This window comes from Ambystoma mexicanum, chromosome 1q, assembly GCF_040938575.1.
Source record: "Ambystoma mexicanum isolate Mex_15411 chromosome 1q, UKY_AmexF1_1, whole genome shotgun sequence".
NCBI lineage: Eukaryota > Metazoa > Chordata > Amphibia > Caudata > Ambystomatidae > Ambystoma > Ambystoma mexicanum.
The window spans coordinates 905873812-905889297 of NC_090922.1; the positions used below are offsets into that span (position 1 = coordinate 905873812).

Consider the following 15486-nt stretch of genomic DNA (forward strand, 5'->3'; position numbering starts at 1 on the left):
CTGAACTATTCCCCTCAACCAATGCTACTAAGCCACCTGAAGAGATCACAGGCCTCAGATGGGCACCATTAAGTAGATCATAACTTGGCATCTCTGCAGCCAGAACACAAATCTATATGATGGACGTCTGGGTTCTTACCTTCCAAGAACTGTCGCTAAGCAGCAAATATGGGTTAAATGGTTTACATCTATGTATGGTCGTTTGTCTTTATTGAAAATGATTGTTCTTCCCAGCCTCTTGTATTTTTTTTTTACTAATCTTCCCTTTTGGTCAGGCAGGTGCTTCTTTTATACACCACACATCTGAATTTCTCCAGGGACTTGGCCATGCCAGATTGGGCTGGAAGCAGATCACGAATCCCCTTCATATGAGTGGACTAGCTGTGTCTAGTTTTGAACTTTACTATTTGGTGGCACAGGCCAAATTTGCCTCTTACTGGTACACTACTAATAGTATTTATCCACAAGTGGGGATTGAGAGAAGAGGTGCCATTCAATTTAAGGTACAAACCATGATTTTGAATGGCAAGTACAAGGGGCACCTGTACATTTGACCAGGTTTGTTGAATATTTAGTACCTGGGGTAGACTAATTGCCTAAACACCACTATCCCTTATAATCAACACATATCTGTGTGGAACTTTCCCTGACATACCGCCATCACTTCACAAAGATATACATACTTGATGGGACAGGAAAGACTCTTGTGTTGGGTACAGATGTTCCCAATTTGTAACCTTTAATGATTTCTCTGCCAAACTTGGGAAAGGCCGAATTTTTACTGCACAATACTACACTATGCGAGCAGCATTTAAAAAGGAAAAGGCTCACGTTTCCTTTCTAACTGCAACCTTATTCAGTTATAGATTTTATAGTACAACATACAAAATCAAAAGTTATAGTCTGGCACAGAATAATCAAGAGACTTTCACCTGTAAACATTCTTTTTTTATTTTTTTTTATTTATTGTGATATAACTACATTTGGTTTTTTTTACACATTCTTTGTTTAAAATTAAACATATTAAAATATATAAACATTGCAATTACAAAATGTAACAAATTCAAAGTGATATTTCGCTCATATACCATAAAAAAACTAATTCATTACAATCTTGCAATTTTAACAGTTTCAAATAGATATTCATTACAAATGAATATCAAAGGTAATTATAGTAAAAAGACTTTACCCATCCATTGAGATAGTGAAATTAACAGTAGTTTTGTGGTATAAAACTGGCAAATGGCAATACTCTTAAAACATTTAAAGTCAATTTGATTTCATAGCCAGCAATCATTCTTTCCCAAAAAGCGTCAGAGGGCAGCCGATCAAGTGATCCTACTAAACTACAAGTATTCCACCCTGATTTCCCAGGTACCTTTACAGAATCTTAACAAATGCTCTAAAGTTTGTTTACTTGGATCCGAGCATTCCGTACATAAACTCCGAATTCCTTCAGTAATACCCCATTTTATTAATACTGAACCTGTCTTGATCAGGTTCAGACGTACTCTCAAAGTTCTGTCTTCCTTTTGAATCTGGGAACTTTGTCAGATACCTCGGTACAAGACCCTGTTTTTTCCCATACTTAAAAAACAATTTGGGGATGGAAGATAATCTCACCATATCCCCTGTAGAAATCCAATCTCTTAGGGACAAGGCTTTCTTGACCTTCAGTGGATTTGTGATTAATGTAGATTTATCAGATTCACAATGAATCAACAGGTTTTCTGCTGCCTTTCTAAGTTCTCTCAGGGTTAGTGAGGTATCAAGATTCATGTTGTCCAAAAGATTTTCAAACAGTGTGTTAGTCATAGGCTCGATGATGGATCTATGCAAGGAGAGGAGTTTCCAGTCGACTGCAAACTTGAGGGATTTTAAACCCAACTCATATCTAAGTGTTGCCGTATGCAGTCCTTTAGGCAATCCTAATACCTGTTTCCAGATATAACTTTCTATTTTATGCCAATCTACAGACCATAACAGAGGTTTTGCCTCAATTCCGTACAGTAGTACGGGAATCACTTTCGCAACATAAAACTTTATCACTGGCAAGATGGAGAATTTACCATACAGACTAGAGATCTTCTTCATTTGAGCTATTAGTTGTGTGCCTTTGTCCAAAATTTCCCCATACTGCATCCCAACTGTGGGGGCCGCATGCAAAGTGATGCCGAGATATATTACTTCTTTTACCACAGGTATCGGATGACCGCCAATTGACCAACAGTATTTAACATCTTTAAGACCTTTTCGTTCAAAAATTACGACCCTTGATGTTTCCGGGTTTACCACCAGGTCATTTAATTTCATGTAAGAGTCGAGTGCCCTCAGTAGTCTTTGCAGACCGACAGGAGTCCTATCAAGTAGGACTATGTCGTCTGCATACATGAGCCGTTTTATAGCCAATGATCCCACCCTTGGATTTACCAATGATGAGGACTCTATGGCCTCCCCAAAATCTCCCAGATAAAACAAAAAAAGAAATGGTGCCACCATACCACCTTGTCTGACTCCCCTATTTATGCTTATGAACTCTGACAAATGTCCAGCTGTATTTAGTCTTATCCTGCTGTGTTTCCTTCATGGAGATTTACTAATATGTTGAATTGAGTTTTCAGGGATCCTTTCTGTTCCATTTTACTCCAAAGTTTATCTCGGTTTACCATGTCGAAGGCACTCGACAGATCAAGGAATGCGCCAGAGTCTTCCTACTTTTTTTTATCTTTATGATTTGTTAACGAGGCGAGTACGATACCGTTCAAAGAGATGGAATGACCTCTTCTGAACCCTGTTTGTTGTTTGGGGATTGTTATTTTTTCCCGCCCACGTTTCCAGTTCTCTAAGTATTAGACTGGTGAACAACTTACTCTCCACGTCAAGCAGCGTAATTGGTCTATAACTTGTTGGATTTTTGCGATCCCCTTTTTAAAAATCGGAATTATAATCGCAGTCTTCCAAGAGGATGGAATTATTCTATTATTAATCACTCCCTTGTACAGTGTGTACAGAATTTCTCCCCACAGTGTCCCATTTCCTTTAAGGACTTGATAAGTTAAACCATTTGGGCCCGCGGATCTTGACGCTGAAGATCTTGTGATCAAGTTCAAAATGTCCTCTTTATCAAAAGTCAATCCCCAATTTCCATTATCCCCCTTATATTTTGGGGCTCCCGCTGGTTCCTGGTATTTTTGACTAAAGTGAGTCAACCAACTCACTTCTGACACATTGTTCTGTTGAACAATGTCTTGGTGTGTTTGAAGTGCGTTAATTAGTGACCAAATATTTTTTGAGGAATTATTTTGAAATGCACACAACATTTCTTCCCCGTCCTTCTGCCACAACTCTTCTCTATGATGTTTGGTCCAACTCTTTAAATTGTTTTTAATTTTTTTTGTTTCCATCGCTAGTTCTAATGGACTTTTTGCCCATTTTTTTACAAGTCTTAACTGCCTCTGTCTCGCGTTTTTTTGCCCAAACTACGTCGTCAAAACCATGTTTGTGAATTTGTTGAAAACCCCTCTGGGTATTCGGCGGTGGATCGATTGACCATAAGAAATCATGAAACAATAACGGACTACAATTTTGATATATAATTTTGGGATCTCCCCAATTATAAAGTCCATCTAGGCCTTTATTTAGCCGTTCCCCTTCCCTCTTATATTTCACCAACCGTTTTTTCTGAACGTTGACAGCCGCTTGATGGTCCCAAATCTCTATTGTACCCCCACATCTCTATTGTACCCCCACAATGCCAATTTATTTGTGTGACTAATCGCTTATGGTCACTTGTTCCACCATCTTCCACTGAAAAATGTGTGCAATTCCCAAAGCAATTTGTTGATAGAAGCATATAATCCAATGTTGACTCTAAAGGCCCCCTCTCCCACGTTGTGGCCGGTGGTACATCACCTTCTATGGATCCGTTTAAAGGTTTTAAATCCCATTCATCAAAGAAGTTCAACCACTTTCTACCATTAGAGGTTATTTCTTTTGTTTTCCCTGTATGGCATTTAGATTTAATTTTTATACATTGCGAATTTAGATCCCCAGCAACCACTATATGGGCCCCAGGGTATATTATACTGATATCACTAAGAGCCGCTGAAATCGATTCTAAAAACTCAGACAGTTTTTCCCTGACAAGGTTCCAATACAGGTTCATAATTATTATCTCCTTGAATTGATAGTTTTCTAGGGGAGTGACTGCTCTCACCACCAGAATTCCTTCTTGTTTACAAAATAATGTTGTAACTTCTTTAAATAAGATCTTTCTACAGGTGATCAGTAAACCTCCCATCGGCCTACCCTTGGCTTTACAATGTGCAGATTGTGTTATCAATTCAAAGCCTTCGAGTTCCGGGGTATTTACTAACCAAGTTTCTTGTAGTAAGATCAAGTCACTCTCGCCAAATACCAGCGCTCTCATTTTATTATTTTTAAATGAGCTGGACCCTCGTGAATTCCAACTGGTAATCCTTAAAATTTTTACTACTAAAGAGACACTTCCGTTACACCCAGCTTCTGACAAACTTGCATAATTATTTCTGGTAACATTGGCCAGGATAAAGATTTTGACCCTTCCTTAGTGTTATCTTCTTTTTTTTTTTGCTGGTTATCATACATTAAAGAGCCGTTCCCCAGACTTAGTTCATGTTCCTCAGCTTCAACCACTTCTACGGCATAAGATGGCAATTTCTCATGCACTTCCAGACCTAAACCGCGCAATTTTTGCTGGTTAAAAAAGCCTTTAGCCCCAATTTAGAAACAAATCCGACTTCAACTGAACTTGTACAGTCCAGTTTAGGAAAACTAACATATTCAATATCTTTTGTTGAGAATAAGTACAGTTCAGGAAGTTTAACTAATAACAAGATTGAACCCCTGTTCAGTGGCATACCGGACTGTCGATTTTCCTCGTTAGTGAACCAAAGTCTGGTAATTGCTTACCGGTTTGGATCTTCTTGAGGAGTTGTTGATCTCTCAGTTATAGGTTCAGAGAATAGAATTCCCGCCGGAACAATCACAGTCTCTTCTCTTCCAACCTCTACCAGTTTGTCTTGGTTATTAATTTCTAATTTAGATATTCGGTCATGGTTTTTGCCCTCTAAGTGACCAATCACAGGATTCGCTGATTCAACTGGACCTCCAGCGTTAGCTCTTGTCGGATTAAATATTGGGGCAATTCTTAAACCCATCTGAGTCTGCTTTGGTATTATAGGGACATTTTGCTGCTTGGGCAAAAATATAGGTGCTTTTTTTAGCAACTTTCCTGTGACCTTTGATCTTACCGAGTCATGATGCTGTTGATTTTTGTCCAAGTCTGATGTTTTTTCTTCTGTCCGAGTACTCAGATTTTTTTCCCGTTTGTGCATCTTCCATTACTCCTGGGATTCGATCGATTTCAGATTTTTTCCTTTGTTGTTTTTTGGACTTAGTTACTCTTGAGGTTCTCTGCTCTTCTTGCTGTAAGGAATCGTTTTCCAAACTCCTACCATCTTTATCTGGTGCATTTTGATTCTCAAGGATTTTCTCTGAATCGGAAATCCCCTTTACAAAACTGTTTACATTTGATTTTTTTGTTCTGGGGTTTTTCATATTTTTTTTTTTCTCGTCTTCCCCGAGATTTGGAAGACGTATGGTTTGGCTTTTGATTTTTCCGCCTTTCTCTTCTCCATCTCTTGTAAGTTTGTTGCGTACTCTTCTTCCATGTATTTATATTTTCTGACACTTCTGCGGAAATCTCAATGATTTCGTCTTGAGTTTTGGTTGGCTGTTCCAATATTAAATCAGCCACCTGTGCCAATCGGCAAATTTCTTCCATTACAGACTCGGATAGATGAGTGTCATCAACAGACACTTGATTCAGGCAGTAAGTCATCTGATTTAGTTACTAATTCTTGATTTCATAAAGGATTTGTTATATTTCTTGTATTGATTTTTGATAACTCCTTGATCTCCCCGTTGTCCGTCAGCAGAGAAGTCAATTGCTGCTTGATTTCAATTAGATCTTCACTTTGCTTTGTGAATCCATCTTCCATTTTTACTAACGTGGGCAATGCTGAGCAATTTGTTACGTTGTTTTGTCCTACCACTGAGAATTCAAGTTGCTCAATATCCTTGGTCATTTCCATTAAAATCCCTGTGTGCGTCTGCACATCTCTTTTCAGGAGATCAAAAACTTTCACCAAAGAATTTAGAACAAAATTCAAAGCTGATAGAGATGAGTCCGCTTCTTTGGGGTCCTGACTCTTGCTTCCGTGAGTCACGCTTGGCATTTGAACTGGATAATCTGTTGAAAATCCCTCAGACACAGCTGAGTCCCCTCTCGGTGCCACTGTTGAGTTCAATCTCTTCTCATGAGATAATAAGTTCTGAGCTGAGTTTGACAGATGATTAGGGGTCCTTGAGAGATCCATAACTGAGATGGGTAATTCCAACTGACCATTCTCTCTCTGTAAATTGGCATTTTGATTTAAAGATCTTGAGGAGTTTAAGGTGGGACCACCTGAGCTATTTTGTCCGGATTTCTGAAAATGGTAATCGATAGTCCCTTTTATATTTGTTGATGTCAAGGTGAAGTCTTTCGATTGTATGGATGGAGTATTTCTTACTATGTCTCTTAGAATTTCTCCCACTCTTGTCTTATCGACTTGCAGTTCTTGGTGCACCTGTACCTCAACTAAGTTGTTATCCCTTGTTGAGGCAATGGGAATTTGTGAACCTGAGGTATTTACCTCCACATGCAGGGACTTTTCAATACAAGAGCCGTCCCATTCAGGAGCTCTTAAGTCGTCAACATGTTGTCCACTCAAATTATAGCGAGACATTTTTCACAGTTTTATGGCTGTATAGGGAAGGCAAAAAAAAGTAAAGGGATCAAAGGAGTAAGATCTCCAACAGTCTTCCCACTTTTTACTTTTTTTTTTTTTTTGCCCGAGCTTGGAGTAATTGAACAATTTAAAAATTGCAATTATCAGAGACTGAATCTAAACAATCTCTCTACTACTGGCACTGACACACCAACCACTTTGCTATACAACTCCAAGCGAACCAAGCTGCAAGCTTCAAGCCCCTTCAAGTTTAATCGCGTTTAGTCGAGTTAGAGATCTCTGCTTCAGTTCAATTTTAAGGGGCTTACCATACGCAGTTACTACGTAGTTAATACAAACTGCAGTTACCGCATGAAGCTTGCGGCGTGCAGCGTGGAGAATAAGAGGAGGATGGAGGGAGGGTTGTCTCGGTTGTCCTGAGCCACTATAAGTAACTCCGGTCACTCCAATCACCAACCTGCAGCCTGCCCAATATCACAATCTCCTCCCCCCCCTGTACCCTTCTGTACCCTTCAGTCCGATGCCGTATTGACACCAACAGATCAGGCAAATCGGGCGGTGCAGTCGTGGTACAATGGCGAGGCAACCATAACTCGAGACCTACCGATGACAGGCCTTCCGACACTTTTCCGCTTCGCCTCACAGTCTCGAAGCTGTGTCCGTTTGAGCCGCGGTTTAATGCCGCGGCTCCGTCTCTGGCTCCAGCTGCTTCAGTTGATTCGGCTGCGGTGTATCATTCCGGTGTCAACTTCTCGGCTTCTCGACTTCCGAGTACACCGAAACTTCCTGTTAGAGGAAAGGACCTGTACACTAACTCCTGCACGTCACTGTCAAGCCGCACTGAAGGATCTGCGTATAATCGTGTGAGCACCGAGCACAGAGAATCAGCCGCTTCCGACAGACGCCAACCTGTAAACATTCTCAATGGGAAATATATGTGGGCATACGTTATCTGATTAAAGCTGGAGAAACTGTTGCACGTCAACTAAGGAAGTCGCACTGAATACTAAATTCCCTTTAAGCATTTGTTAGGCGACCTATACAAGACAAGTGGGGAGGGAGAAAGGGGAGAATAACAGTGTCAAAACAGTAAATATACTATAGTGGTCCTACTAGGCCTTGTGACATTCGGACATGCAAGTGAAGTGTAGAGAAGTGCAGGAGATGGGGGAAGGGATGGGGCAAGGTCCATTGCGCTCGTACACAAGTGTTTCAGAGCGCGACAAGGCAAGGGGGGGGGGACAGGGGAGAACAAAACAGCGTTCTTACTAGGCCTGGTGACATTGAGAACGCGCAAGTGCATGGGAGAGGGGGGAGGGGAAAAGTGTATGGAAGGGGGAGAGGTGGAAAGTGCAAAGCAGAGGAGAGACAGATCAATAACAAATTAATAAAGGCAACAAACAGTGGTAATGCAGCCAGCAATTTGCAAGTGCTAGGTTTAAGGCAGCAGACAGGGTAGGTCCGATAAGTGCAGGAAGAAAAAGGGGGGGGCTGTATGGGTACAGATACAGACCCCAGTGCAAGGGGTGGCCCAGAGGCAGTGCGGGAGGGTGACAGGATGAGCAGGTACCTGGGCCCAAAAGACAGAAGGTGGCCAGGTGCACGGTGCCAAGAGAACAGATCAGAAGGGGAGAGGCGGAGCGAAGGCAGAAGAAAAGAGGAAGGTCTTGAGGTGCTTCCGGAACCGGAGATGGTTCTCCTCAAGTTTTAGAGTGGCAGGGAGGCTGTTCCAGAGGGAGGCCCCAGCCAAAGACAGATCTACCCCCAGCTCGTTTCTTAGAAAAACGACCGACCCTGAGTGAGTTGGAGGTAGAGGAGCGAAGAGCTCGAGAGGGGAGTTATTTGCGGAAGGATAGCTGAAGGCATTTTGGACCCAGGCCCCAGAAAGCCTTGTGTACAATGCAGAGGGTTTTGAATTTAATCCTTGCATCCACTGGGAGCCAGTGAAGAGATTTCAGAGCTGGAGAGATACGATCCCAGGGCTTGAGGCCAAGGAGAAGTCTCGAAGTCCTGTTCTGGATTAGTTGCAGAGGGCGGAGAGTAGAGGCAGGTAGATTTAAAAAGAGGCTGTTACAATAGTCCAAGCTAGAGAGAACCAGAGCTCGAGATACCATGGGCTTCTGGGGGAAGGAGAGGAAAGGCAGAGTACCTCTGAGGAGGGGCAGTCGGAAATTTGACTTTTTAGAGACCTCAGAGATGTGGGCGGAGAAGGAAAGGGTGGAGTCAAAGATGACCCCGAGGTTCTTAGCCTCGCAGGTGGGGGTAGGAGGAGGGCCAAGGGAGGCCGGCCAGAGAGTGAGTGGAAAGGATGGTGAAGGTGTGCCGATGAGGAGGATCTCCGTCTTGCAGGCATTCAGACAAAGATCATTGGCGGCACACCAATCTTGAAGGGCAGTTAGGCAATCAGAGATGAGAGAGGGAGAGGAGGTGGCAGAGGGCAGCCTGAAAATGAGTTGAGTGTCAGCGTAGCACTGGAAATTTGAGCAGAAAATGGCAATGCAGTGGGCAAGAGTTGCCAGGTATTGGTTGAAAAGCCAGGGCGAGAGGTTAGACCCCTGGGGAACACCACAGGTAGAGAGGGAGATGGATGAAAGGAAGGACCCAAGTTGGACCTGGGAGGTTCGATCTGAGAGGAAAGAGGTCAGCCAGGCCAGAGCCTGATCAGTGATAACCAGGTTTTCACGGAGACAGTTGAGCAGGATGGTTCACCATGTCGAAGGCAGAAGAGAGATTGAGGAGAATGAGGACAGAGGGAATGTTAGAGTCAAGGTTGGTGAGCAGATCTTCATGGATGTTTAGGAGAGCAGTTTCCGTGCTTCTGGCAGCTCTGAAGCCAGACTGGTGGTCATGGAGATAGCCAACAGAATTGGAATGAAGGTTAAGCTGAGAGATGGCCAACTTTTCCAGGAGTTTGCCAAGAAAAGGAGTAATGGAAATTGGGCGATAGTTAGCTGGACAAGAAGATTCAGCTGTGGGCTTCTTGAGAAGAGGATGCACAAAGGAGTGCTTCGGAGGGGAAGGATCCAGAGGCAAAGGAGTGGTTGCAAAAATCAGCAAGGGCCGGAGCAAGGGTGTCAATGTGGTCCTTGATGGTTTTAGAGGAACAGGGATGAACCTGTTTTGAAGAGGCTTTCATAGATCGGACTTGTCTAGCAAAATCGTCAGGGGTGAAAAGAGGAAAGGACGAGAAGGATGGTGGTAGGGTAGCTAAAGGAGGGTCAGCAAGCACAGATGGAGAGGGAAGATGAGGAGTGTGGGTGGAGAGGGTGGACAGGATGTCCTGGGTTTTTTAAATAAAGTGAGAGGCAAGGGCATTGCAAAGAGCCTGGGAGGCAACAGGAGGGGTAGAGACTGCAGCAGGGTTGGTCAGCTCCTTGCAGATTTTAAAGAGATCGGCCGAGTTGTTAGATGCCGCAGAGACACGAGCTTGAATGTGGAGCCAAGGTGCTTCGTCCCATACTCAGAAATACCTAAGAAGGCAACCACACGTTTCTTAGAAAAATGTATAAACATGAATGGAATTTAAATTTAGAAAAAAACAAGCACATCAATAAATGTAGTTTACTTTCTTCATCAAAAAGGTCCGTTTACGGTTTACATTACTTTCCACTTTTCTCCCAAATTTCTTTTTTTCTTCTTTTACTGACCAAACTACATTTTCTAAATGTCTTTTGATGCTGTCGGACGGTGGATACAAAATGCTTTTCTTTCCTGCACACTCCCTCATACCCCTTCTTTGCCCCCACCCACCCCTCAATTTCCCTTTTTCTTCCTTTGTCCCCGAAACTTTGTGTTCTCGATCCTGTTCTGGGTTTCACATCTTTCTGCTCGTCAGCACATGTATTCAATTCTGCATCAGTAAAATGTGCAGGTTTCTAACCTTCCAGGCCATGAAGACCTATCCTTCCACCCCCCATGCCCCCACCCCCCTGATTCTTTCCCACCTTGCTCCTCTTTTTCTTGCTCTCTATAACTATGCCCATTCCACTCCATTTTCAATTTGGCTACTCACCTTTACTTCCAACTTCCCTGCACACCCTCCCAAATGTCTCCTGGTTTTACAGCTCTACACTAGTTCCCTTTCTCAGCATTTTGCAATTTCACCATCTGTGCATCGCCATCAAATGTATATGTCTCTGTTCTCCTCTTCATCCCCCCCTTTCTGAACCTGCATACTCCTTCCGACTCCCCTCAGTCTTAGGTCTCAACTTTTAACTTCTTTTCCTCCTACCCCCTGTGCTCAATCTTTTTTTTATTACTCTTCTCCCCGTCCTACAAAACTCTGGAAATTCCTTTCCCCTCCCAGTTTGTTCCGCTTCTAAGCTTGATACTTTTTATCATCTAATTAAAATATTCTTACTTTAGGTTTACCATAATAAAATCTTGCTTCACCTTAGGTAATGCTTGCTTCCTCATCTCTCTATAACTTGTCATTCCATCTCTTATGCACGGCCTTTAATTATGTACAAAACTATTGCAAAAAGTCTCGAAAAATTCTAAGAAATATAAACAATTAAACATAATATATCACAGCTAGAAAATTACCTTGAGATGATATGGAATTGCCATAGCTCAGAGAACTTACCATCACGAGCTTCACCATTAGCTAGGAATATGTAATATGGACTGTTGAGATCAAATCTGTTTTTATTCAGTGGAAGACGTATGTCTCTCCGGAAAGTGCACTGAATAACACCATCAGCCAGACTCCATGCCATATCTCGAAGGACGGCCTGGGAAAGACAAAAATCTATTAATATATCCAACTGCCAGTCATCATTCCATCCATTAATTTTTTTAATGTTATAGCTGCGTTCAAGTTTACAATTAAATGCTGAAACAGAACTCTTTACAATGCTTGATTTAAGTATTAAGGAGGAATATGTGTAGTATCCTGTGTCTTCCCTGTCTGAACCTTGGGTGCCTGCCTGCCTGCCTATTCTGTGGCCTATTGGAACGTTGCCCAAGTGTTCAGTCTTGAGATTCCACGTTTGCTATTTGGTGAGTGTGAGCAGTCTTTACCTACAGGTTCGATGCCCGGCTTCTCTGTCCCAATCTTACCCATCTGTACTGGCCATCTGAAGATGCTGGTCATACCAATAAAGGACACTTCTCTTCCACTACTGTCTCCTGGCCATCCTTGGCACGCAGTACATTAAAATATAACAGCATCATTGCATGGCCCTTGACAAAGCTATCAGAAGTGTCATCACTAAGGTAAAACAAAACCTCCAATACAAGAGAGATACTAAGGCAGACAAGGGTTACCTTAATCAGCAATATATTCAATAGGATGCAGTCTTGAGATTCAATGGGTGAGGATATGGTGTGCCCAGGGGATATCCAGTACAAAAGGCAAAGTGTGCAGCTTTCATGCAAGTACAATTTCCGATGGCCAACAGCCATCAATGGATGCCAGTTATAGACATGTCAGGTTTTCTCATCACATGCTTAATGCATTCTCATATGCCCGGGAGCGGCCAAACTAAGCAGCCCTCGATGGTCATGTTCAGCATGAAATGCTATGTACAGTCATATAACACAAAGTACCGACAGCTTCTTTAAAGGTACATTCTCACACGACAGGTACATCTATCATATGATGTAGGCAGCCTTAAGTACCCATGAATTGCCAGTGTATGCAAAGTGCCCCCTCATATGTCCATGTTGTGGCAAGCTATATGCAACCTCATATGGCCAGGTACTCCCCCGCCCCCTTTTTATTCCAGGTATAGTCTAATTTTGAGGAGAAACTGCTCAGAAGTACAACAATATCGACACCATGCCCAACAATTGGAGTCTAGGATACGAGCACGCGGCTACCCGAAAAAGCTGCTGAAGAACACCTGAAGAGAGCATTGTGCACCCCGTGAAACACTATTACAACCAAGGACCAGAGACTCTGGGCAGGACATTATTACATGTGTTCTCACGTTCAGCCCTGACACCAGCAGAATCAAGGGTATAATTAAACAATTCTGGCCGTTGGTACAACAGAGTTTACCTGATGATCCCACTCCAAGAATGGCACTCAAACGCTCGAAAAACTTCAGCAAATGCTTGACGCACGCCAGACTGCCAAAGACGACCTCAAGATCTGGGTTACAGAACCTCAGGGATCTGTCAGGCCACCACCCGTGTGGCACCTGTTCAGTTTGCATTTTCACGTGTAAAGTGAAAGCAGGCAAAAAAAGGACCATCCGCCACTTTTCAAACTGCAAGACCCCCAATGCGAGTTATGACATTGCACACCCCTGTGGGCTAGGATGTGTGGGCCAAACCAAGAAACCAGTGAACAAACGCATTGGACAACATCGCTCCAGAATCCGCTGTAGGACTCTCACGGCCCCATTGGTGCCCCATTTTAGTGAACACCAACATAACCAGGATGAATTAAAATGGTGGGTTCTAGACAAAGTACAGGGCAACACCAATACCAGTAATGCACGGAACTACAAGGAAGCTTGGTGGATGTTCAAGCTCCAATCCATCAGGATGGGACTGAACAAAGCTAAACCAATTGGCCCATATGGCTGAGCACCTGCGTCATCATGCGCCCCCCTTTCCTTGCCCTCTCTACTCAAAACGGGTAGCGAGTAACCTTGACCGCACCTTGTAACACCCTGCTTATCTATATTCTCTTGTCTTCATACTATCAGGCATCTGCAAACGAGTTAGTACCCACCGAAAGGGCTAGCCGCCCCCCAGGCTATAGTACTCTGCAGTTATTGCGTCCACTCCAAAATCATCGCCTAAGAATCATTACTTCAGTTTTGTCGTTTGGTAGGTAGGGGCCCCTTGGGCCCTTCCCTGTTAATTACAGCATTGAATGCTTCGATTCTCACTTTTGTAATTACCCTGCACAGTCCACATCTTTTAGAGAACACCGTACCAGGCCTGCCCCATCATGATGTATGGCTTCTGGTGCAATTCAATCACTCATTCGCTTCAGAGAAATGTATTCTCGTGCAGATGCAGTTTAGTGACACAAGTATTCACCTTACTGGGTTGTAGGTACCAAGCCCTTACTGGGTTGTAGGTACCAAGCTTTTTTCAAACTAGCCTGTAATCGCTGAGAGGGACTGCCCCTAGGCCAGAGCCTTTGTCCATAGAGCACCCCCTCATTTTAAGTTGTCCACCAGGCCTAGATACATGGTTGCAAGCAACATTATTTCACCAATCAGGCTCTGCCAAGACCCATCGTTCTCGTGAGGTTATATGCAGTATAGCGACACAGGTTTCTAAAACCACGGCCGCTTTGTACAACATCAAGCCTTCAATTCAACACATCTAGTATGTTCCTCGGCATGATTCAGCTAATCTGCAAACACATCCCGCACTGTGCTTACAACTTTCAGGCCACTCAAACTAATTACTGTGATGACGTAGACTCTGCTACCATAGCAACGCACAAACAAATTTCCCTTTTTTTTTTCCGCGCATGTGCACCAGCCATGCATTTCGTTCACTTACTTGCTGCACATGTGCTACCGGACTCTAGTGAGCAGCTCCTCTGCCCGAGAGCAGCATTTGTACTGCCAACGCCCAGAGCACAGCTTGCTACGCCCCAGGTAAGCGTGCTTACAGCCTTCTACACCACAAGCAGTTAAAACAACAGATCCAATTCTGTTTCGACTTTTACACTTACTAATTCTAGCCCCCGCATTTTCCCCTTTCTTCTGCAGTGTCGCGATTCATATTTATGGCAACAGCACACAGGGCCTAAGATGTGTTACTAACATTTCTTTGGAACTGCCCAGTACATGCCGTGATACATATTCCTGGCAGAAGCACATAAGGTTATGATGTGCGTCTGACCGTTATGTGAAACATCACGCACCCAGCCATACCCAGCCTGAGGTAAGCGCGAGATTACCAATGCAGGTCACTCTTCCCCTACTGTCTAGTCCCCTTCCCCACTCCTCCCTATGAGCTCCCTATGACCAGGCTTACTTAATCCTTGCGTTCCCTGCCCAAAGATTGTTTCTGGCAACTTGCTCCACCCTGCGTGCCCTGTCCAGCCTGACTGACCCCGGCTTGAAGACCATCACCTGACGCATTTGTCATTTTCTTACCTTTCTGCACTAACGGACGCCCCTACACAAGGTTTGTGCTGCTAGTTTAGGATGCTTAGTCTTCCCTTTCCATTGTTGTTCCTACCTATACATGTAGTACCCTTTGAGGTTTTTTAATCTTCTTAATAGTTCTTTCAATGTGTGCTCTTACCTACAGGGAGACTCAATCGACAGCCCGGAAGAAGGCGCCAAAATTGGAGCCGAAACGTCCAAGGACTTTGCCCACTTCCAGCTAGTCCACACTACACCTAGGGAACTTCTGTTAGTATTATTACTACTAAGTAGATTCTGTTTGAAATTATGATAATTTATGCTTTGTACTTTTCTCCATTTAAACAAGTATTTAACTGTTGAGTTGCGTTTTTTTGTTTGCCTAAATGTTGTCTACTGAACTCAGAATAACTCCCGTTTTGATAAGAAATATTGGTTTGTACTACCTTAATGTCTTCTAAACCTTTACTGAAAAACTAGAAATAAAGCCAATGGCATAGCCAATTTAATAAGGCAGTCTACTTCATTTTTCATCTGTAACTCTGTTTTGTCATATCTCAGACTACAGGATGGGTTTGCATGGCGAT

At 43.2% G+C, this 15486-nt stretch overlaps 1 protein-coding gene across 4 annotated transcripts in view; it reads right to left on the minus strand.

The window, feature by feature from the left end:
* Window positions 1-15486, minus strand: part of FRRS1 (ferric chelate reductase 1) — a 730440-nt gene that overhangs the window by 370598 nt on the left and 344356 nt on the right. For all 4 annotated transcript variants that reach the window (XM_069641539.1, XM_069641540.1, XM_069641538.1 and 1 more), the window contains exon 8: window positions 11419-11566. In XM_069641539.1, coding sequence (XP_069497640.1) covers window positions 11419-11566 — 148 coding nt within the window. The remainder of the gene's footprint in view (window positions 1-11418; window positions 11567-15486) is intronic.